The sequence below is a fragment of the Muscardinus avellanarius genome, assembly GCF_963383645.1.
Source record: "Muscardinus avellanarius genome assembly, chromosome: 11".
Classification (NCBI taxonomy): domain Eukaryota; kingdom Metazoa; phylum Chordata; class Mammalia; order Rodentia; family Gliridae; genus Muscardinus; species Muscardinus avellanarius.
In genome coordinates, this window is record NC_137797.1 from 63765967 (window position 1) to 63791260 (window position 25294).

Sequence of the window (25294 nt, forward strand, 5' to 3'; positions counted from 1 at the left end):
AGTACTTGGGAGGCTTAGATGATCACAGGTTCTAGGCCAGCCTCAGCAATTTAGCAAGAGACCCTTTTTCAATGTACACAAACGGAGCCGGGCGTGGTCGTATATGCTTGTCATCTCAGTTCTTGGGAGGCTGAGACAGGAGGGTCATAGGATTGCAGCCAATGGTCAGCTACCTTGTGAAGCCCCCTGCAACTTAATGAGACTGTTTCAACATTTTAAAATCCGGCAGGGAGTGTATCTTGGAGGTAGAATGCCCCTGGGTTCAATCCCCAGTACCAAAAAAGAAATCATCATAGGGCAAAAAGGTCGTGGTAAAAACGCAAAAAAGAAAACAAGGAACTTGAGAGTTTCCATACAAACGTCAAATTTAGACCAAGAGGCCTCGCCCGTTCTGATTTCCTATTGGTTAAGCTTACTATCAATCGCATTTGTAAATAAGCTGGGGAACGGAAGCATGTTGTCAAGGGGTGGGATTTTCCTGTCGCCATTGCTAGGGTGGGTGAAAACAGGTTTTCTAATAGGCTGAAAGCTCCTTCTCCCGCCTTCCACACTGCTACTAAGGGGTGGGACTCCCAGGGTCCTGGGAGGAATCGGCGTTCGTCCCAATTGGCCGGTAGGGGAGAGCCTTGTAGAGGATTGGCTGCTGCGGCTGTCTGTCAGGGGCTAGTTGCTGGGGAGAGGCACGTGAGGAGGAGGCGGCGTAAGGCCACCATGGCGGGAGGAATCAAAGTGGCGGTCTCCCGGGGAGTTGGTCCCGGGCCCTGGGGCTGGGGGTCCGGGGGCGATGGGGCAGTGTGGCTGCTCCTGGTCCTCTCCGGCTGCTGGGTCTGCGGCTCAGGTACCATCCGGGCTGCAGCTGCTAAGGGGGCGGGTGCTGGGGCGTTTGTTTTGGGAAAAGTGGAGTTTGTCCCTAGGGTGTGGGCCGTTACTCGAGGAGGGGCGCCGGGCGAGGTGGGCTAGTGGGCGTCGGGCTGAGGGGCTAGGTCCTGGGCGGGCTGGAGGGGCTCGCCAGGAGTGGGGAGGAGCGACCAGGAAGAGGGGAAGCCTGGACCGGATGACAAACGGGCTGGGGGCTGCGTCGCGCTGCTGGAGTCCTCGAGTTTTTAGGTTGAAAGGAAGAAGGTCCAGGGACCCGTCGGGCGGCGGAGCTGCCTTGAAAGGGAGCGTCCCATGCATTCAGCGAATTAGCAAACACCTCGGCGTCTGCTCAGTCAGGACCGAGGGCCAGATAGATGGAGTTCACAGAAATGTATTGATCTTTTGTAAGACTCCGGACCCTAACAGCCCTATAGAACAGAGTTTTTATACTGTTTCCCGGAAAAAGATAAGCGTGCCATTCAGCATCGAATGGATTTCTTTGGGATATGTATTTATTCATTCAAGCACAATTATTTCGTACCTGCTGCTTGGGACCAGAAAGTTCTGGACTGCTCGGATCCAGAAAACTTAGTGTTTGTAGGAAACCTCCTTTTTATCTCATTGTTAAATTCAGGACAGAAAAATAAGCGAGGTTTCCAAGTTTCCACTGGGGGGAGTTGGAACTCAGGAGAATAAAGATAATCGTATCTTGTCAACGCACGTTTTTGCTCTTGACTTCTTTCTGTTCAGGTTCCTAACTATTCCTGAAGTCATTTAAGCATTATTATTATTTATTATTATTATTAATTATTATTACTATTGTACTGGGAATGGAACCCAGGGGCATTCGACCTTGGAGCTACACCCTCAGCCTTATTTTATTTATTTTAGGTGGTACTGGGGTTCCTGTAAACCCTACTTCCAGGCTACACTCCCAGACCTATTTTTATACTTTTTATTTATTATTATTATTATTTTTTGGTGGTGGTACTGGGGTTCCTGGAAGCCCTTCTACCTCCGGGCTACACTCCCAGACCTATTTTTACATTTTTATTTGGAAACAGGGTCTCCCAAGCCAGCGCGCGCGGCTGGCTTCGAACCTGCGCGATCCTCCTGTCTCAGTCTCCCAAGCGCGGGGATTACAAGCGTGCGCCACCACGCCCGGCTCTATTTTTATACTTTTTAAAATTTGGAAACAGGGTCTCTTTTAGCCAGCGAGACTGGCTTCGAACTTGCGTGATCCTCCTGTTTCCGCTTCCCAAGCGTGGGGATTACAAGCGTGCGCCACCACGCCTGGCCACCCTCAGCTACTTAGTGAGGCCCTTCGCAACTCAGTGAGATCCTGTTTCAAAAATAAAAGACTAAAAAATAGGGCTGAGGGTGTAGTTCGGAGGTAGAATGCCTCTGGGTTCCATCCCCAGTACTGCAAAAAAAAAAAAAAAAAAAAAAAAAAGAAAGAAAGAAAAGTTCTTTTTATGACTTTTTAGAATCATATTCAGTCCTCGCATACTGTGAATCATTTTTATTATCTTCTACCTGATGAGTATTATTGATTGAAAGGTCCGGAATGATTAAAAGTAAATATGAAGCTAGGTGTGGTGGCACATGCCTGTGATCCTGGTGTCTGCGAAGCTGAGAGAGGAGAATCGTAGGTTTGAGGTCAGCCTCAGCATTGTATTGAGACTCAGCAACCTAGAGGGATCCGTTTTTTTTTTTCTTCTTCTTCTTCTTCTTCTTTTTTTTTTTTTGTACTAGGGATTGAACACAGGGTCATTCTCTTTTTTAATAAAAAAAATTTTGTGTGTGTGTGATACTGGGGATGGAACCCAGAGACATTCTACCTCTGAGCTATACCCCAACCTTATTTTTTTTCTTTATTATGAAACAGGGTCTTACTGAGTTGCAAAGGGCCTTAGTATTAGTGAACCGTGATCCTCTTGTCTCAGCCTCCCAAATGCTGGGATTGCAAGTGGGATTACCACGCCCAGCTCAGGGGCATTCTAACTCTGAGTTATACCCCTAGCCCAATTTCCTTCCTTCCTTCCTTCCTTCCTTTCTTCCTTTCTTCCTTCCTGTGGTACTGGGAATGGAATCCAGGGGCATTCTACCTCTGAGCTACACCCCCAGCCCTATTTTTTATTCTTGATTGTTTTGAAATAGGGTCTCACTGAGTTGGAAAGGGTCACTAAATAGTTGAGGATGCCCGCAAATCACGATCCTCCTGTTTCAGTCTCCCAAATGCTAGAATTACAAGTGTGTGCCACTGTGCCTGGCTTCTGATTTTCTTACTTGGTAACAGGGTCTCACTAAGTTGTGGAAGGCCCCTATAAGTTTCTGAGGCTGGCTTCCAAACCTGAGATCTTCCTGTCTTAGCCTTCCAAGTACTGGGATTACAAGTGTGCGTCACCATGTCTGCTGAGGGACCTTGTTTCAAGGTCCGGCTACAATCCCCAGTGAGACACACACACACACACACACACACACACACACACACACACGGAGTTATTAACTAATGATGGGGATTTAACCCAAAGCTTCATGCATACTAGGCAATCTACTACTGAGCTACACTACACCAGCCCCTAGTTATTAGCTCTGAATAGTTACTTATTAGGTAAATAATAAGTTATGGCTCACTAAATTCTGTGAAGTTCAGAAAAGGTTTTTTTTTTTTTTTCTCTCCTTTTTTTCTTTTTTTTGGTGGTACTGGGGATTAAACTCAGGGGCATTCTACGTCTAAGCTACACCCCCAGCCTGACTTTATTTCTTATTTGGATACAGTAATCACTAGTTTGCTGAGAGCCTCCCTGAATTGCAGAGGCTAGCTTTGAACCTGTGATCCTCCTGTCTCAACCTCCCAAGTGCTGGTATTACAAGTGTGTGGCACCACATTGGGCTTATTCCTTATTTTGAAGCAGCCTCATTAACTTGCTGAGGCTGGCTATGAACCTGTATCCTCCTGTCTCAGCTTCCCAAGCCCTGGAATTACAAGTGTGTGCCATCACACCTGGCTAGAAGGTGTTTTTTTTATTTTTACTTTTTTTGAGGTACTAGAGATTGGACCCAGGTACTAGAGGTACTTTGAGGTACTAGAGATTGGACTCTACCTCTCAGCTACACCCAACCCTATTATATTTTTTAGTTAGAAACAGGATTTCACTAAGTTGCTGAGGTTGGTCTTAAATCTCCAATCCTCCTGTTTCAGCCTCCCAAGTACTGGGAAGACAGATGTGTGCCACCATGACCAGCAGAAGATGTTTTTCTTACAATTTAATTCTGCTCTTTTACATTTTTTTGGTGTGTGTGAGCTTTAATTTTTTTTGTCATCCTTTGGACCTAACCCAGGATTTTATGTGTATTAGGTAAGCGCTCCACCACAGAGTACCCCAACCCTAGTTTATTCTGCTTTTTTTTTTTTTTTTTTTTTTTTTTTTTGCAGGTCTGGGGATGGAACCAAGGGGCATTCGACCTCCGAGCTACACCCCCTGCCCTGTTTTTTATTCTTTATTTTGAAACAGGGTCTCACTAGATTATGGAGTGCCTCACTAAGTAGCTGAGGCTATCCTTGAACCAAGAGCTTCCTATCTCAGCATCTCAAATGCTGGGATTACAAGTGTATGCCACCACACCCGGCTTTTATTATTTTTACTTGGAAACAGGGTCACACAAAGTTGCTGAGAGCCTCAATGCCTTTTTTTGTGTGTGTTTAACTTTGGCTTTCTAAGTTTGGTGGAGGTTTTGTTTGCTTATTTATACATTTATTTATTGTGATACTGAGGATTGAACCCAAAGGCATTCTACCTCTAAGCTACACCTCAGCCCTATTTTAATTTTACTTTTTTTTTTTGGTGGTACTGGGGGTGGAACCCAGAGGCTTCCTACCTCCAGGCTATACTTCCAGACCTATTTTATATTTTATTTGGAAACAGGGTCTTACTAAGTTGCTAAGAGCCTCACTAAGTAGCTGAGGCTGGCTTCGAACCTGTGCAGTCCTCCTGTCTCAGCCTCCCAAGTGTGGGGATTACAAGCGTGTGCCACCACACCTGGCTCTATTTTAATTTTAATTTTAATTTTAATTTTAATTTTAATTTTAATTGGAAGCAGGGTCTCACTAAGTTTCTGAGAGCCTCACTAAATTGCTGAAGCTAGCTTTGAACCTGTGATCCTCTTGTTTCAGCCTCCCGAGTACTGGGATTATAGGCATGCACTACAACCATGCCCAGCTTAGTATTTATTATTACTTGTTCTGAATATTTGTAATATTTATTCATTTATTTTGGTATTGGGGATTGAACTCAGAGACATTCTACCTCCAAGTTATACCCCTAGCCCAATTTCATTTCTTATTTGGAAACAGGGTTTCACTAAGTTGAAGAGGGCCTCACTAAGTTGCTGAGTACTGGGATTACAAATGTGCATTACCACATCTGGCCTTATTTGTAATATTTAAATAATTAAATATAGGTTGGGTTATAGATTGTGGTAGAGCATTTGCTTAGCAGGCTTCAGATCCTGGGATTAGTCCTAAGCATGCTTGTGCACACACATACCCACACACACCCAAAATTGGATAGAAATACCATTCTGCTTTATTTACTCACCAGTTTTTTCTTAATTTTTTTTTCTTTTTTTGTGGTACTGGGGGTGGAACCCAGGGGCTTTCTACCTTTGGGCTATACGCCCAGATCTATTTTATACTTTTGGAAACAGGGTCTCACTAAGTTGCTGAGAGCCTCACTAAGTAGTTGAGGCTGGCTTCGAACCTGTGCCATCCTCCTGTTTCAGCCTCCCAAGCACTGGGATTCTAAGCATGTACCACCATGCCTGGTATTTTTCTTAATTTTACACAAAGTTAATTTTTTTTTTTGTGTGTGTGTGTGTGTGGTACTGGGGGTGGAACCCAGAGGCTTTCTACCACTGGTCTATACTCCCAGACTTATTTTTATATTTTATTTGGAAACTGTCTCACTAAGTTGCTGAGAGCCTCACTAAGTAGCAGAGGCTGGCTTTGAACCTGCGGTATCCTCCTGTCTCAGCCTCCCAAGCACTGGGATTACTAGCATGCACCATTACGCCTGGATGCCAATATTTTAAATATGTGAGAAGTGACAGTTCCCGAATCCATTGGCTTCAGTTTCCTGTCACTATTACCAGCTTAGCTCGCAGAGGCCTATTCCTCCATCAGCTAGCTGACGGGTCAGAGACAGGAGGATCTGCAAAACCATGCCCGGCTTTTTCTTAATTTTAAAACAGGGTCTCACTGTTTTGAAGGGCCTTTCTAAATTGTTGAGGCTAGCCGGGCATGGTGGCACATGCTTGTAATCCCCTTGCTTGGGAGGCGGAGACAGGAGGATTGCCCAGGTTTGAAGCCAGCATAGCTGGCTTAAGAGACCCTGTTCTCTGTTTCCCCCTTAAAAGTGTAGCCCAGAGTGTAGCCCGGAGGTATAAGGGTTCCATCCCCAGTACCACCAAAAAAACAAAACCAAAACAAACAAAAAAACAGGTGTGGTGTCCCACGCTTGTAATCCCAGCGTTTGGGAGGCTGAGACCAGAGGATCGAGGTTCGCGGACAGCCTCAGCTACTTTGTGAGGCCCTTTGCAACTCACTGAGACCTGGTTTCAAAATAAAGAATAAAAAAATAGGGCAGAGGGTGTAGCTCGGAGGTTGTAATGCCCCTGGGTTCCATCCTCAGACTCACACACACACAAAAAAGAAATAGCCGGGCATAGTGGCGCACGCTTGTAATCCCCGCGCTTGGGAGGCAGAGACAGGAGGGTTGTGCAGGTTCGAAGCCAGCCATGCTGGCTCAAGAGACCCTGTTTCCAAATAAGAAAAGTATAAAAATAGGTCTGGGAGTGTAGCCCAGAGGTAGAAGAGCTTCCAGGAACCCCAGTACCACCCAAAAAAAAAAAAAAAAAAAAATTGTTGAGGCTGACCTTGAACCTGTGATCTTTCCTCAGTCCCCAAAGTACTGGGATTATAGGTGTGTGTCATCATGGCTGGCATATTGCTGATATATTAACCCCAAGTTTAAGAAAGTGGTTAGTCAGGCATGGTGGCACACATCTGTCATCCCATTACTTGGGAGGCTGAGATAGGATCACAGGTCTGAGGACAGCTTCAGCAATTTAGTGAGAACCTGTTTCCAAATGAAAAAATCGGGCTGGGGGTGTAGCTTGCAAGTAGAATGCACCTGATTTAACCCTCCCAAAAAAGTGGCTAGTTTAATTTTTGAAATGAGTTAGTTATTCGCATGTTCCCTTATGCTTAATTCTTTTTTTCCTTTTTTGCATAAAGCTGGAATTGATGTAATGATGCTTCAGGAATCACAAGTTTATACTATGGATACCAGCCAACAGTTCTGTTATAGAAATGTGCTTAGCCCAAAGTGGCATGATATATGGACACGGATACAGGTAATAATTTGGAGGCCCCTCACCAGGGCATCTCAGCTTCCTTAAGTAGCTTATAGTACTATGACCCTGAGCTAAACTTCCTTCCTCCCTTCTTTTCCCAAAGAAACTGCTGCTTTTTCTTCCCTCCTTGTGCAGCATGCGTGGACTCACATACCCACGGCACACACATCCTTGTCTTTCTCTTTACAGGTCTTAGGCTTTTTGGGCTTGAAACTGGCATGTCTGTCAGGATGTAAACTTCTGACTCGCTGCTCCTATTCTATTTTGGTTCTACCCAAGATGTTTCCTCAACTCCCTGAGTTGAAGTTTCCCCTTGGCAGAATGACTTTGGTCTCATTTATTTCATAACACTGTTAAGTCACCTGGCAAGCAAGAGTGCCCAGCTCTAATAGTGATTGAACAAAACGAGTCCCTTTGGAAATGCTGCTGCTGTGATAAGTAGGGATACGGAGAAGGGTATTTGTTGTTCACATAAAAAAAAAAAAAACAAAACATAAGATTGGGCTTGTGGTTTTTGGCTTTTTAAAAAATTCTCGTTTATTGTCTGATATAAAAACCATATTCCATCTGGGGCACATAATAACCGACATTTACCCATAATCAGTGATTTGTGACAATGGGTTGAACTTCTCAGCCTGTCATTATAGGAAACATTTTCAGTTTTCTGGGGCTGTTTGTGACAGGCAATTTTCCTAATATTCTAGACCCTTGCTTTGTATTATCTCTCATAAATAGCTATATTGATAACTCAGCCTGGGAGGCTCTCCCCACTATGTTCTAGCCTAATAGTAAATTCAGATCATGTTAACAAGACATCTTAACAACAGCCTCTCTGTACCATGTGCGGTATTATTTGCCCAATTATGTTTTAGCTGCTGCCTCTGTATGTTTCTGATGAGCCTTGTGGAAACTGGCACCATTTACTAATTTAGCTATTTAAGATTTTTAAAAAATTGTGTTTGTGAAAATTCTGCTTCCTTCTTATTTTGATTTTACTTGTATTACAGATCCGGGTAAATAGTTCCAAACTGGTCCGAGTCACCCAGGTGGACAATGAGGAGAAACTGAAGGAGCTAGAGCAGTTCAGTATTTGGAACTTTTTTTCCTCCTTTTTAAAAGAGAAATTGAATGACACCTATGTTAACGTGGGTCTGTACAGCACAAAAACCTGCCTCAAAGTTGAGATGATAGAGAAGGACACCAAGTACAGTGTTGTGGTGACTCGGAGTAAGTCTCGTCTCTGTTTTTCTGGTGGATTCTGTAGTGAGAAGGGACTGAGCTTTGAAGGTATAATTAGTGAGACAGGGAAGTCAGCCAGGACAACTTCACTGGGTTCTGATTATAATCCTGAATATACCATGGTTCCATACAGTTCATCAGTTCATGGAGACTCCACCCCACATTAGACTGTGTGTGTGTGTGTGTGTGTGTGTGTGTGTGTGTGTGTGTGTGTGTGTGTGTGTGTTACTGGGGGTTGAATCCAGTGGCATTTTGCCTCCGAGCTATACCTTCAGCCCTATTTTATTTTATTTTATTTTATTGATTTTTTGCAATACTGAGAATGGAACCCAGGGGCATTCTACTTCCGAGCTCCATCCCTAGCCCTATTTTTTATTCTTTATTTAGAAACTGGGTCTCACTGAGTTGCAAAGGGCCTCACTAAGTAGCCGAGGCTGTCTGCGAACCATGATCCTCATGTCTCAGCCTCCCGAATGCTGGGATTATAAGCGTGCACCACCATGCTCAGCTATTTTTATTTTTTTAATTTTGAAACAGGATCTCACTAAGTTGTGGAGGGCCTTGCTAAGTTGCTGAGGCTGGCCATGAACTTGTGATTTTTCTGTCTCATACACCCAAATTTCGGGATTACAGGCATGCGTCCTCACACCTGGCTCTACATCAGACTCTTCAGGCTGATGAGTCAAGACTCACAGCATACCAGAATCAAGACTCAGAATCAAAACTGCCTCAGGCCATTCTGAACACCTCCTTGTTAGAACTATGAAGGCTTATTTTCCTAATATTGCCAATGACTTTGAGCTGATATGTCTAATATTCTTACAATAAATCAGACAGTTAAATTCATGGTTTCTAGATATAGAAACCTGTCCTGCTGGGTACATTTGAAAACCTTAATGCGTAAGCAATAAAGAGCAAAGAAAGGTTAAAGTGGATGTTAGTAATTCACAAGTAAAAAAAATATGTTTGTAGAATCATAAGTGAGATGAAGGCCACTATAATTGAAGACTTATTCAGTGGAACCGGGAGAAGTTTTCCTTTTCTGAAGGTTCTGAAAAAGTTTTAGAAGAGATGGATTCTGTTGAATTTTCTCTGACTTGGTTTCTCTTTGGTTACTACCCAAGGTTCTGGGATGTTGTGAGTAGTAGACATGTTTGTAGGGGTTTTTTTTTTTTTTTTTTGGTGGTACTAAGGTTTGAACCCAGGAGCCTTCTACCTCTGAGCTATACCCCCAGCCCTATTTTTTTTTTTTTTTTTTGGTGGTACTGGGGATGGAACCCAGGGGTCCTCTACCTCTGGGCTACATTCCCAGACCTATTTTATATTTTTATTTGGAAACAGGGTCTCTTAAGCCAGCTGAGGCTGGCTTCGAACCTTCATGATCCTCTTGTCTCAGCCTCCCAAGCACGGGGATTACAAGTGTGCGCTACCACGCCCGGCTTATTCTTTATTTTAAAATAGGGTCTCACTAAGTTGCTGAGGGCCTCACAAGTTGCTGAGTTTGGTCGCAAACCTGTGATCCTCCTGTCTCAGCCTCCCAAATACTGGGATTATAAGTATGAGCCACCATGCTGGGCTATGTTTGTAGATTTTGCTACAAAAATAGGTCCTTCCAGCTGTCCCAGGGATCCACGGTTGTATAGGATTAACCCCATCTTTTGGTGTTCCATATATATATATCCTTCTTGCTCTTGCGCTTCTGTCTGTTTGTGGGCCTTCCTAGACTCAGCTTTTTTTTTTGTTTGTTTGTTACTAGGGGTTGAACCCAGGGGCATTTGGCCTCTGAGCTAGACCCAGCCCTATATTATTTTATTTTATTTTTTTAGGTTGAAACTGGGTCTCACTAAGTTGCAGAGGGCATTGCTAAATTGCTGAGGCTGGCCGTAAACCTGGTATCCTCCTGTCTCAGCCTCCCAAGTACTAGAATTATAGGTATGTGCCACTACACCTGGCTTAGACATGCAGCATTCAAAAGTCAAAACTGTAGGAGTCTCTGGTATGCCAGGAAGGTCCCCCAGTTCCAGGTAAGATGTGTTTGGTAGGTAGGCTTTTTCAGTACAGTGCTGTATAGTAAAAGAAAGTGGATGGTATTGTTGAACATGAAAAGTAGTAATCCCAGCATGTGGGAGGCTGGAACAGGAGGATTGCGGTTCGCAGACAGCCTTAGCTACTTGGTGAGGCCCTCTGCAACTTAGTGAGACCCTGGTTCAAAATAAAGAATGAAAAATAGGGCTAGCCAGACCCGCAAAAAAAAAAAAAAAAAAAAAAAAAAAAAAAAGGCTGGTGCTGTAGCTCAAAGGTAGAATGCCCCTGGCTTCCATTACTAGTACCGAAAAAGAAAAGTAGAGAACAATACAACACAGTGCCCTCACTCAAAGTTCTTTGCCAATCTGTTGCCTTCTGTGTCTGAGGAGACTAAGGCTTGAAAGCCAGAGTGGTAGCGCTCCCTTGTGGGAAGTGCATGAAGTGCTGATGACACTGTGGCTCGATCCCAGGGAAGCCTTGGTTCTTTAACTCATAGCCAAATAAATGTCTCACCTTTGGGAAAGTGCAGGTTAAACAGAGATTCGACTATACTTTATATTTGTAAGGAATCCCAGACTCTGTGTGGAATTTATAATGCCATTTAGATAGGCTATTTGCATTTTTTATAGTAGCTGACCAGCAATGCTAAAGCTAATAAAGTTCTTTTATTCTATAATTTCTTAAACTGTTTGGCCCTCTTTTAAGAAAAAATATTTCTTTATTTCAGGATTTGACCCCAAACTCTTCCTCACTTTTCTTCTTGGACTTACGCTATTTTTTTGTGGAGACTTGCTGAGCAGGTAGGTCCAAGGCTCGTGCCCACACTGCTTGACTTCTGATGTCCAAATAGCAAGAACTGCTGTCCATACCTCCAGAGCTGAATGGCTAAGATGTTGCCTGCTTGGGTATTTTTAAAACATTATGATGTGTTATGATTTTTGTTTTTTTCTGATTTGAGTAGTATTGTTAATAACCCAAATTCCCATATTAGATAGACTTACCACTAGGTTAGTAAGAGTTAGTACTCTAAAGTTGACCACAAAGCTGGGCGTGGTGGTGCAGGTTTGTAATCCCAGCATTCAGGAGGCTGAGACCTGGAGGATTGCGGTTCGCGGACAGTCTCAGCTACTTAATTAGTGAGGTCCTCTGCAACTAGTGAGACCCGGTTTCAAAATAAAGAATAAAAAATAGGGCAGCGGGTGTAACTCGGAGGTCAAATGCCCCTGGGTTCCATCCCCAGACCCGCAAAAAAAAAAAAAAAAAAAGTTGACCACACCCTTTCCACTGTTAGAAGTAATATGTTAAGGTCTCATTTCTGTAGGGCCATGTATTGATGAGTTTCATGCTATTTAGATGTAAGGAGACAGATTCCAACTACTTGTTCATTTCCTTTCTTTTTTGCCTAGTAATTAAAGAGTGGTGAAATTGTCATGTGTAAATATGAGAAAACACATAAATACTAAGCAAACTTTGAATGAAGGTAGAATCAGCGTTAAATGTATACAATATAAAAAGATAGTTTGGGGATGAACGATTAATAATTGGAGTGTAAAGTTGGGCTGATGTGGGCTTGGTGGAATTGTTCCTTATTTTTGAGATCCCGAGAGAAACTCACCAAGAGTAAAGAATAACTGGTAGAGAGAGCCTGGAAAGGGCTGCGCGTGGTGGCCCTCTCCTGTAATCTCAGTACTTGGGAGGCTGAGACAGGAGGATCCCAGGTTTGAGACCAGCTTCAGTGACTTAGGGGACCCTTTCTCCAAAAAAAATTAAAAGGGAGAGGGGTATAGATTGAAGGCAGAATGCCCCTGAGTTCAGTCCCCAATACCATTAAAGGAAAAAAAGAAACAAGAAAGAAAGAAAGAAAGAAAGAAAGAAAGAAAGAAAGAAAGGAAGGAAGAAAGGGAAAAACTATTAAAACAGGGTTGAGGGTATAGTTCAGAAGTAAAATGCCCTTAAGTTCAATCCTAAGTACTAAAAAAAACCACAAAAACAAAACAGCAAAAACAAACAAACAATAAGGAAGAACTAAATGGGAGTAGAACCTCTCTGTTCTAGGCTCCACGAAGGACTTTAGTTTATCCTTCTGGGTAGTTAATTCTAGTTTTTATTCTCTACTTGGGTCATGTGTGTATGTGTGTACGTATGTCATACTGGGGATTGAACCCAGGAGCATTCTGCTTCTGAGCTATATGCCCAGCTCAATTTTATTTTTTATTTGGAAACAGGGTCTAACTAAGTTGTTTGGGGCCTCGCTCAATTGCTGAGGTTGGCCTTGAGCCTGTAATCCTCCTGTCTCAGCCTCCCAAGTACTGGGATTACAGATATGCACCACATGGCACTTGGACCATCTTCTTGCTCATTCCTTCTTCCCAGGGAAGTTGTATAATTCCTCAGGGGAAAAATATTTTTATTAAAAATAGGTTTAGGAGAGAGATTGGGGATGGGAGAGGGAGATTAATCAGAGGCTTAGTGTTTGGATATATTTGAGGGGAATCTCATTGATACTAATCTTCATATCAGTTTCCACAGTTTTCTGATAAATCGTGGGCAAATGCCTGCTCTAATCTTGTGCTTTTGAAAATCTTTTGGCTGGTTAGTTATGTTAGTTTCAACAATGCTGTGTTAAAACTATAGTCAATAAATTTTCTCCTTGCAGGAGCCAAATTTTCTACTATTCCACTGGGATGAGTGTAGGAATTGTAGCCTCACTACTAGTCATCATTTTTATACTTTCCAAGTTTATGCCCAAGGTAAGTGGCAGAATCCTATTTTGCATCTTGGATGATCTTGGATAGCTGGAGGACTGTTTTCTTGGGTAATCTTAGAACATTGGAAGTTTGCATTGATGGCTGGTGAGTGAATGTCTTATTCTTTTTTTTGATTCTGAAAGGTACTTTCCATGATGAAACTTGAAGCCCAATTACATGCAAACTCCCTTTTTATTTAAAATCCTGTGCTCAGTGGGAGGTTAAAGTCCCTTTTCTGTTTTCTAATTACATAGTCAGGCTTTTAAGTTACTTAGCATCTCATCTTCCAGGTTTCTTGCAGACTGTACCCTCGCATATATAAAGGACATCTTTTTAAGAGATGTGTTTTTTTGTGCATTTTGAGTAGGTTGAATTTTAAGGAAAAAAGTTACGGTTGCATTTTGCTTTTTTTATGTATGGAAAATCTGCGTTAACTTTTTGCTTTCACTTCTACTCTCTATCTTAGAAAAGCCCCATTTACGTCATCCTGGTGGGAGGCTGGTCCTTTTCTCTGTACCTCATTCAACTAGTTTTTAAGAATTTACAAGAGATCTGGAGGTGTTACTGGCAGTATCTTTTAAGTAAGTGTTGGTTTTGCTTTCTTTTTTGCATGTTTATAAGCTATGTTAGTTAATTTGATCATGAGAAGCTGTTGCCTGCTTACAAGGAGTTAATAATTTATGTCATTTTATGAACTTGTAAGTCATAGTTTTCCACTTTGAATACCTCCACCATAATCACTTTTTTTTTTTTGCGGGTTTGGGGATGGAACCCAGGGGCATTTGACCTCCGAGCTACACCCCCTGCCCTATTTTTTATTCTTTATTTTGAAACCGGGTCTCACTGAGTTGCAGAGGGCCTCACTAAGTAGCTGAGGCTGTCCGCGAACTGTGATCCTCCAGGTCTCAGCCTCCTGAATGCTGGGATTACAAGCGTGGGCCACCACGCCCAGCTTATCACCTTCCTTTAAGCAAAAAGAAACACCAACCCATTAAAGTATTTTCTTTAGTAGCTTTAATGTTTCATTTGAGCCAAATAAACTGTAACACTGAAAAGATAGACACTTAAAGATATTATGTATGTTGGTGTGTGTGTCTTTATATTTCCTAATAATGAAAAAGAGTGACAATTGAGTAAAGATCATATCCATTTTCCTGGTTCAGTAGATGCAAGTGGTGAATTTACCACTGTTCCACACAAATTATTTGCACTAGGTATAGATGAACAGTAATGTTTTCTGATAATTTTCTCATAGGCTACGTCCTCACAGTTGGATTCATGAGTTTTGCAGTGTGTTACAAGTATGGGCCCCTGGAGAATGAGCGAAGTATCAACCTACTGACCTGGACCTTGCAGCTGATGGGCCTGGGTTTCATGTACTCTGGCATCCAGATACCTCAAATTGCCCTTGGCATTATCGTTGTTGCACTGTGTACTAAGAACCTGGAGTACCCTGTTCAGTGGCTGTACATCACCTACAGGTGACTGAAAGGCAGGGTGACTTTGTTGACACAATACAGTGTGCAGTGCGGTTTGCAGCAAAGAATACAGAGGTGTTGCCTTGGGAGCCTCTTTGTTAATGAGAAGTTACTGTGTTCTGCTTCTGCCTTTGTTCCTTCTTGAGTCTTTTTTTTTTTACTCTGGGCATTACAATTTTTTATTCTAATCTTTTTATATAAAATAAAAACATCCAGTAAAGTGTCATGTGTTCTTGTTACCACTAGGTGGTGCAAACTATATCACTTTTGTACCACAGACCTCAGGTCACCTGGTTTCAGATTATTTCACACTGGCTCTGATTGCACTTGAAGTCCTGATCTTATTTTACGATGTAATTCATAGCATGTTATCATCTTGTATAATGAGTATGGAATGGGTCATGAATTCTAGGTTATCAATGGTTGTTCTGTGGCAGGTGATACCTTTCGTTGAGGAAACAAGTTAAAAGACCACACTATTATAGCATCATTTTCTTGTTTTTCCACTTATTGGAGAATAAATATTTTGCTTTTCATTTATCGGAAGATAAGTGAATTTATTCACACTAGTGAATAATACCAAGACTCTGACTTTTTACCCATAGTCTAATGTGTCAGGAGTCCATTATAAGGAAAGATGTCTATGGAAGAAAGGTGGGAGCGCAGACTCATAGCGTTCAGGTTGTCTGCTGTATGCATGGTCCACTGAAGGGAGCTAGACATAAGGATGGATTTAGGTTACTGATTAATGATTCATGATGTTATTTTGGTGAGCACAGAAAGATGTGTAAGGCAACAGAAAAGCCTGCCCCCCCTCGTCTCCTGACAGAAGAAGAGTACCGGATACAAGGAGAAGTAGAGACCCGAAAGGCTTTAGAGGAGCTCCGAGAATTTTGTAACAGTCCAGACTGCTCTGCTTGGAAGACTGTTTCTCGAATCCAGTCCCCAAAAAGGTAAATGCTTGGCCAGAGAAGCCAAGTGTCTGTCTATGTAACTGTGACCTTGAGTTCTAACAGAGATCCTATTTCTAGATAACCATTTGTATTTGTGGCCTTTGTTTACTGTTAACCTAGGAGTAGTCAAGAGAAAGGTACTTATTGCATATTAAGCAATATCCTATTTTTCCAAAGAAACACCTGCCCTAGCTTTGATTATATAATTCAGGTGGGAAGATTCCAGTACCAGATTAGGTTCCCCTCTGTAAGTTTTACATTGCTGTCTGAGTTGGTTCTTTTCTTTTTTTCTTTCAAGTTGGGAGCAATTGTATGGAGCTTCAATTTGGAATCCTGAGAGCATAAAGTTTATAGGGCCATAAACATAAATAACTGTTTAATGCCCCTAATCTTATCAGGAATATGGTGACTCAAGGAACCTTAGCACTTCCATAACTAAAAAGGACAGGCTATGCTTATTAAGCATAATGGGGTTGCCAGGGATATTGGCCTATGATCCTAGCCTTCCTTTTCTCCCTATTTCTTGCTTCAGTCTATTTACTTGCCAGAGTAAGGAAAAAGATGTTGGCCAGACTTAGTATCATTTGAGCGGTGAGCATATCAGGCATTTCAATTTGTTCTTATTTTGAAGGACAATCAGAAATGATAGAGGGCAGATTCCTAATGAGTATCACCTTCTCTTTTCCAGATTTGCTGACTTTGTGGAAGGCTCTTTCCATCTCACACCAAATGAAGTTTCTGTCCACGAGCAGGAGTATGGACTGGGGAGCATTATTGCCCAGGATGAGGAAGCATCCTCTGAGGAGGAGGACTCAGGTTCTCTGCTCCCTGTTGTCCCACAGAACAATTTCCTGACTTTGGCAGTGTCAGTTATTTTCATATAGATTGGCTTGGTGCCTCTGTGGTCCATGTTGCAAGTGTCATGCCATTGTTCAGGCCTTTATAGCAGGCTGAGGGATAGTGCAGAAATTGTTCCACTGAAATGAGAGGCCTGAGTAGGTCTCCCTCTGGGAGTAGTCTTGTGGTCTGTGGGTCCCCGAGGAAGGAGAGTGGATAAAGGTAGTAAGTGCTCTGATGGTTTTGCTTCCCACTGGCTAAGCTATCAGCCCACTTTTCTGTTCCCAAAGAAACTGGATGGCCACAAGCAGGACATTCTAGCTTCTCCTTGAAAGTTGATTCAGTCATGGCTTTTCTGTCGCTGTGGCTGGCCCTCCTAAGCAAGAATTGTTGTAAGTGCAGAAATGCTTTCAGAGGATGCTCACAAATCTGAGCCTCCTTCCCTCTTTTACTTCATTGGCTGTAAAATAATCTTTGATTTAACTGTTTTTAAAAGAAAATGGATTCTTATTTGTTTTGTTTTTTTAAACAAATATATTTTAAAAAAGATAACAGACTCATGTTTCAGAACCAGCAAATGCTCCAGATTGACAAGCCCTTGTGGTCCCTAGATACTTATTAATACAGATTATCACTTATTAATACAGATTATCCACTGAAGCCCCCAGAGCTGTTGTGTTGAGCTTTGAATTTGTTCTCACACATGATATTCTGAGTCATGCTTGCTTTTGGTAACATGTCTGTAGGTTCTTCTGCAGGTGAGGGCTCTTGGCTTTTTATTATATTCAACGTTTAACTCCATTTAAAAATTACATTTGCTAGCCGGGCATTTCAAAAATAAAAAAAAGACGAGCTGGGCGTGGTGGTGCACGCTTGTAATCCCAGCATTTGGGAGGCTAAGACGGGAGGATTGCAGTTCGCTGGCAGCCCCAGCTACTTAGTGAGGCCCTTTGCAACTCAGTGAGACCCTGTTTCAAAATAAAGAATAAAAAAATAGGGCTGGGGGTGTAGCTCGGAGGTAGAATGCCCCTGGGTTCCATCCCCAGTACTGCCCCCCCCCAAAAAATTGCATTTTTTCTTTCCATTTCTCGTCACACTTCTTTTCCCCTTCAGGAAGGATCTGCTCCCACACCTGTGGAGTGTGTTTGTCTCACTCCCATCCTTCTTCCCTTTGGTTCATAGCATTCCTGCTAGCCAGGAGAAGTGATCTGTTCACCCTATTTTATGTCAACAAGTCACATATCTTTGAGTTGTTATGAAATCAAGAAACGATCTCCTTTTTTTCCCTTCCTTTATGTACCTATTCTACGTATCCCTTTCTTTTAGCCTTTCCTCACCATCTGCAGTTTCCTAAATCTGGCTAATATGTAAATCCTGAAACCATCTATGAAGTTTTTTGATATACAGTTTTATAGCTTATGTAACTGCTATAATTTGCTTTGCCAGGAAATAGACTTCCAGGCTATCTTTTTGCCTCTAGATGCTCATTCAGCCATCAGGATCAGACACATTCTTCCAAAAATTTACTATATTTGCCATTTCCTTTTTCGCCAGAGATTGATGCTGCCTTTCATTACAGTGGTATTAGTTTCGGATTCTTTCGCCATTGGGAATTACCCTGTGTAGACAATGTCATTTGTAAGGGAGCAAATTCCCAAAGTGTCTGTCATTTGCTTGGTTCTTTGTTTATGATCTTCACCCTTTTAACTTGGAAAAAGCTGTAATTCCTTTAGCCAGGAAGAGAGACGCTCACTGTGGTGCACGACATTGGTCTTACTGGCTTAAAACAATGGAGAAGCATTTTTAAAAAGCTGTGTGACTCTTTCAGAACAGCCATTAGCATGTCATTTTGAAAGGCCCTGGACTCCATTGCTGACTTCCAGAATGTCAGCTCTGAGACTCTCCTCTAGGTGGCCAGTTGATTATTTCCATTAGTATTTCCTACCGCCTTAAACTGTCCTAAAGTGACAACTACCTCAGTGGGCAGAAAAGAGACTTAGAGTAGAAAGTGAAAAATGAGCATTATTTGGGCAGATGCTATGGGCTAACGTTGCAGAATACAAGGAACTTTAATGCCTTTGTGAATTACGTACACGGTAAAATTTTATTCCTCACAACAAAATATTAAAACCTCTACAGGAATTGGGGGGGGGGGGTGCGTGCCTGTAATCCCAATACTTGGGAGACAAAGAACAGGAGTATCTTAGGTTTGAGAACAGCCACAGCAAATCGTGAGACTCTCATCAACCTAGTGAGACCCTGTTTTCAGATAAATAAAATATAGGGCTGGAAGTGTAGCTCTGAGGTAGAGTACTCCTGGGTTCAACCCCCAGTAGCACCAAAAAACCAAAAACAAAACCAAAAATTTCCACAGGGCTGAGGATGTAGCTCAGTGGTAGAGCACTTGCCTATCATGCACAAGGCCCTGGGTTCAATCCCCAGCATGTGGGTGAGGAAGAGCTCTCTGAAATATTGTAATTATTGATCCTCTCTATAGAAATTGACACCTAACATTTGAGCATAAATTTATTTGAAAAAAATAACCCAATGTACAGGAGGTCTCGGGATTCTCTGGAGACTGGTGCCTTCCCCAAAATAGCTCCTTAGGGAGGTGATAGCTTGCCTCCAGGGTGACTTCCTGACTCTTGTCTTTATTTCAGTGAGAAGGCATTGTGAAGTCAGGAAAGAGCCTCCATCTTTTCTGGGTGGTAAATCCTTGTCATGTATTGTTATCATACCAGTTTTTCACTGTGTTTGAATTTGGAGCAAGTAAAATCCAACTCATGTTATTACTCCCTGGCGGGTACGTGGAGAGCTGAGCTTCAGGCGGTGGGGTGACCACTGGTTCTGAGGCAGACAGTGAAGGACGGCCCTCTCTGGGTGTGCTGCTCGTCCTTGCCTGCTGGGTGGCTGTGCTTCAGCTGCTTCAGAGCCGCTGTGTGCCTGGGGCTCGCTCGACTCCGTAAACCTTTTTTAGGAGCTGCTCTTGTCTCCCTCATGGCCACTTAGTCGGCTGGCCCAGTCACTACTTGAAGCCCCTTTAATTTTCTCTGGCAGTTACAGCTCTTGCAATTTCAGCATAGTCTCATTTCTCAGACCGATCTCATCAAGAAGGATTGAAGGGGTAACTGGGGTGAGCTGGACATTGGAGCCACGTCTGCTGCCACGTCAGCATCTTGCTCGGCAAATATCAAGCTGTAAATTGGCTCCAGGGCTCAGGGTCTCATCAGCATTGGAAATCTATTGCTTCTAATCGGTCTGACATAGTTGTGTGGAGCATGACTCCCACTAATGGGAGTACAAGAGGCAACTGGCCTAAAACGTTTCCTTTTTACTTTCCCACTCAGTTTCTTTTCATGAGAGCAGCAGAACACATGACCAGAACCAAGGAAAATTTGGCAACTTCGATTACTCCGAACAAGAAATTTCTATCAGTCATTGTATCATACCAAAGTAGTTCAAGTCTCTCTCCAAATTTGTGATTTTTGTCTGTTACAAAGGGAATTTTGCTGATGCTGGCTCCTTGGGTCCCACTGTTCCATTTTATGATAGTCCACGCCATTCTGGGGACCAGCCTCTCTTCACCTACGAGGTTCCCTTGACCTCATCCCCACTTGGCGTGTATGATGGAGGCCTGATGGATTGAAGGATCCAAGTAGGCCACAGAGGCCCCCGGCCCTTAAATTCCTAAGAGTCTTGGGGATGTATTATGTCATTGCCCTCAATCCTTTTATTATTCCAGAAAAAAAAAAAGATGGGCTCAGATGGATGCCTGCGTAAAAATGGTTCTTAGCCATGTACTCATAACTCTTTTCTGAATTGAGTGGTGAAAGTTGAAGTGGGAGGGAAAGGAAATTAGATGTCCTTCTAGTATTCCTTTGGACTCAGGTCTGACGTGAGATAATAACCTATTTTGAAATGCTAAGAATTTTATCTGAGTCAAGGAGCAGACAGTTGAACAGGTTTATTGTGCCCTCACATTGTATAGCCACTGAGACCAAGTAGTAAACACACAAAATAACCATTGCATAGTGCAAATGTACCCATACCTTTTGCTTTGGTTTCCATGTAGTGGAAATTGATTATTATTTTTTCAGGGAACCTATGCAGTTGTGGTGACCCAGTGGTGGTAGTAACTTATGGATTCAGGTCACCATTAAATTGGATTCTAGACTATTTCTACCTTGGAAAAGGTGCCTTACAATACAGGAGCCAGAGCCAGCTAGAAATAAATAAAGCAGATCCACACCAGTGTCAGCCTGCGTCTTTAGTGAGGATGGGAGTGGCCACAGACTCTAACTATGCAGCTTGGTCTCCCACTCCTCCCAGCCATGGGTGTTATTTTCCTCTTTCACACTCTTGATAACTTGAAAATGGTGAAGTCTCTTTCTTTGAACTTCCCTACAGCGGGAGCAGCATTCATATGTTAACAGACAGCTCATAATGTGAATTTTACTGCAATTGCCACAGTTTTCCATGTTTATGGAATTGATGTTGAATAACAGGGCTAAGAAATGACTAAGTTTTAGCCTGTTGGGTAATGCCTTAGTATTATTTAGATAAAAGATTTGTCATTTATATTTAAAATAAGTATTCATGAATGTTTGAAAAGAAAAAAAATTATCAGGGATGGCTCTTTGCTATGGGTCTTATTTTCTCCCACCATTCTGTAAGGAAAAATAATGTCTTATGTAATTTTTCATTTTTATTATACAGTTTGTAAGTAATCCTATTTTAATAAAGTTTTATAGAATATACTGTGGTCTCTCGTCATGAATATATAATCTTGTTCGGATTCATGTAGCCAGGTAATCAGCAATAAACTCCTCAGTTTCATGCCATTGGCTCCCCTTCTCTTTCTTCACCACCCCTCTACGTCCTGCGTCTCTGCTGTCTTCTCCCATACTTGGACTGAATCACTTCCCATGATGGTAGATCTCTTAAGGGGCATTTTTACAGAAATACCAGGTTATACTACTGTGCTCTCTCATAGGAAAAAATAGTAAGGTTTTTTCCTGGCCCAGGAAGCCACTATGGTTGTGCTTTAGTTTTTTTTTTTTTTTTTTTTTTTTTAAATGAAAAAGTATCTCTTGTTTCTCTGTTGGGATAGGGTTTGGGGAGACCTATGGATCCAGTGGACCCAGCTGCTGGATGCCTGCCAAGACATTTGTATAGATGAAGAGGGCACAGAGCTGTTTTGAGTATTAGGGACCATGGAATAAGAACTTCAATTCTATCTAGACCCAGCATCTGCAGTAGGAGTCTGGTACATTTCATTTTACTTTTGGTATTGGCTGTTTCCTTTGTTCCAGGAATCTTTATAGCATTTTTATTAGATCTGTATATTTTCTGTTACTTATACTACATGGAAATCCATTGTTTTTTTTTTTTTTTTTTTTTTTTCTTCAGTACTGGGGATGGAAACCAGGGGCATTCTACCTCCAAGATACATTCCCAGCCCCATATTTTATTCTTTATTTTGAAACCGGGTCTCACTGAGTTGCGAAAGGCCTCACTAAGTAGCCGAGGCTGTCCACGAACCAGGATCCTCCAGTCTTAGCCTCCCAAATGATGGGATTACAGATGTGTGTCACCATGTCCGGCTTCATTGTTCTTTTTTTTTTTTTTTTTTGGTGGTACTGGGGTTCCTGGAAACCCTTCTACCTCTGGGCTAAACTCCCAGACCTATTTTATACTTTTTATTTGGAAACAGGGTCTCTTGAGCCAGCACGGCTGGCTTCGAACCTGCACGATCCTCCTGTCTCCACCTCCCAAGCGTGGGGATTAGAAGCGTGTGCCACCATGCCTGGGCCATTGTTCAGTTTTTTAAAGACAAAGTTGGCAAAATAAGAAAACAAGAGCTGGGCCTGATGGTGCACGCTTGTAATCCCAGCATTTGAGAGGCTGAGACAGGAGGATTGTGGTTTGGAGAAATCCTTGGCTACTTAGTGAGGCCCTTTGCAATTCAGTGAGACCCTGTTTCAAATAAAGAATAAAAAAATAGGGCTAGGGTGTTGCTACGGGTAGACTGCCCCTGGGTTAAACCGGGCATGGTGGTGGCGCAAGCTTGTAATCCCAGCATGCAGGAGGCTGAGACCAGAGGATTGAGGTTTGCAGACAGCCTCAGCTACTTAATGAGGCCCTGTTTCAAAATAAAGAATAAAAAATAGGGCAGGGGGTGTAGCTCGGAGGTAGCATGCTCCTGGGTTCCATCCTCAAACCTGCAAAAAAAAGAAAAAAAAATGTAGACCATATATAAATGTAAGTAGATTAATCATATTGATGACATCTTTTCTCCTTTCTATAACTACTACTAGATAATTAAGAGATATGAGTGATTATTAATGGCTGAAATTAACAAAAAGTTTAAACCGGGTGTGGTGGTTCATGCTTGTAATCCCAGCATTTGGGAGGCTGAGAAGGAGGATCGCAGTTCGTGGACAGCCTAAGCTACTTAGGCCCTCTGCAACTCAGTGAGGATGGAACCCAGGTTTCAAAATAAAGAATAAAAAATAGGGCAGGGGGTGTAGCTCGGAGGTCGAATGCCCCTGGGTTCCATCCTCAGACCCGCAAAAATAAGTAAATAAAAAGTTTAAAGCATAATTGCTGGGTGGCTATACCACTGGTTGGTTGGTTTGTTTTTGTGGTACTGAGGATGGAACCCAGGGGCATTTATTCTACCTTTGAGCTACACACCCAGGCCTATTTTATTCTTTTTTTTTTTTTTTTTTTTTTTTTGGTGGTACTGGGGGTGGAACCCAGAGGCTTTCTACCTCTGGGCTATACTCCCAGATCCATTTATATTTTATTTTGGAAATAGGACCTCCCTAAGTTGCTGAGAGCCTCACTAAGTAGCTGAGGCTGGCTTCCAACATGTGTGATCCTCCTGTCTCAGCCTCCCAAGCACAGGGATTACAGGCATGCGCCACCATGCCTGGCTTTTATTTGTTATTTTGTAACAGGGTCTCACTAAGTGTGGAGGGCCTCACAGGTTGCTGAGGTTGGCTGTGAACCTGCGATCCTCTTGTCTCAGCCTTCTAAGGATGGGATTATGAGCGTGTGCACCACACCTGGCTCCCCACAAGGTTTTAGTTAGAAAAATATCAAAGTGTGTAAGGCAGTTCTTCTCAAACTTTGTCATGCGTAGGAATCATCTGGGGAAGCCTGTTAAAATGCAGATTCAGACTTTGTGTATTTGTCATAATGTCCAGGATTCTGCACTTTGAATCAGCTTCTAGGTGATTTAGATGCTGCAGGTCTGTGGACCTTAGTTTGAATAACAAGGATGTAAAGCACTTTGTTGCATGACAGATAATAAATACTCAGTATTTATTATTACTAAATTTATTTATTTAATTTATTATTAGATAAATTTATTTATTTATTATTAATAAATACTCAGTATTTATTATCTTTCCACCACCAAATATCTTGCCTACCATGTTTGAAAACGTCTTTATTTTTATTGTGTGACATCTTGTGTGTGTGTGTGTGTGTGGTACTGGGGATGGAACTTGGGCCTTTTACCTCTGGGCTATACTCTCAGACCTATATTTTATTTATTTTTTTTGTTTTTTTGTTTGTTTTTTTGGTGGTACTGGGGTTCCTGGAAGCCCTTCTACCTCCGGGCTACACTCCCAGGCCTATTTTTATATTTTTATTTGGAAACAGGGTCTCAAGCCAGCGTGGCTGGCTTCGAACCAGCGCGATCCTCCTGTCTCCACCTCCCAAGCGCGGGCATTACAAGCGTGCGCATTACAAGCGTGCGCCACCACGCCCAGCGACCTATATTTTATTTGAAAACATGGTCTCAGTAAGTTGCTGAAAGCCTCCCTAAGAAGCTGAGTCTGGCTTTGAACCTGCACAATCCTTCTGTCTCAACCTCCCAAGTACTGTGATTACAAGCATGCACCACTACGCCTGGCTACGTGGTGACATCTTTTAAAAAGTTAATATATCTGAATTGGTTTAATTGGATTACTGCCTTCCTAACTATCAGAATCAGCACCAAAGGATTTTGAATTGTTTCTGTCTTTATCACCATCCTTTTTTTTTTTTGCCAGTTTTATTGAAGTATAATTTATTTTTATAATAAAGTTCAGATTTAAGTACAATTTTGCTGAGTTTTGACAAATAGAATCAATCATATAACCACTACTACAATCACAGAAAAATTTCATCACTCCAAAAAGTTGCCCATTACATGCTCTAGACAACTTTTTGTTGCTGTTGTCCTCCCCTCCTCTTCTCCCCCTTCTTCTTCTCCTTCTCCACCTCCTCTTTTTTCTCTTCTTCCTCCTCCTCCTCATCCTTGTCCTCCTTCAAATAGCTCCAGACTAGACTTTTTTTGAGTACTGGGAATTGAATTCAGACATTTTAACTCTGAACTATACACCCAGCCTTTTTTTTTTTTTTTTTTTTTTTTTTGGTGGTGGTACTGGGGTTTCTGGAAGCCCTTCTATCTCCGGGCTACACTCCCAGACCTATTTTATACTTTTTTATTTTTGGAAACAGGGTCTCTTAAGCCAGTGTGGCTGGCTTCGAACCTGCGCGATCCTCCTGTCTCCGCCTGTCAAGCACCACCCAGCCTTTTTTTAATTTTTAAATTTTGAAACAAGTCTTGCTAAGTTACTGAGGCTACCCTCAAATATATGCCGGGTGTAGTGGCACACGCTGGTAATCCCCAAGCTTGGGAGGTTGAGACAGGAAGATCTTGCAGGTTCGAAGCCAGCCTCAGCTG

At 42.4% G+C, this 25294-nt stretch overlaps 1 protein-coding gene across 1 annotated transcript; it reads left to right on the top strand.

The window, feature by feature from the left end:
* Positions 1-711: 711 nt before the first annotated feature.
* On the top strand, positions 712-14771 carry NEMP1 (nuclear envelope integral membrane protein 1; the record flags this gene model as incomplete). The annotated part of the gene is made up of 7 exons (XM_080705418.1): positions 712-838; positions 7157-7275; positions 8283-8502; positions 11267-11339; positions 13196-13289; positions 13753-13867; positions 14542-14771. The coding sequence occupies 7 exons, from the start codon at positions 712-714 to the stop codon at positions 14769-14771; spliced, it is 978 nt and encodes a 325-aa protein (XP_080561544.1).
* Between the last annotated feature and the right edge of the window lie 10523 nt (positions 14772-25294).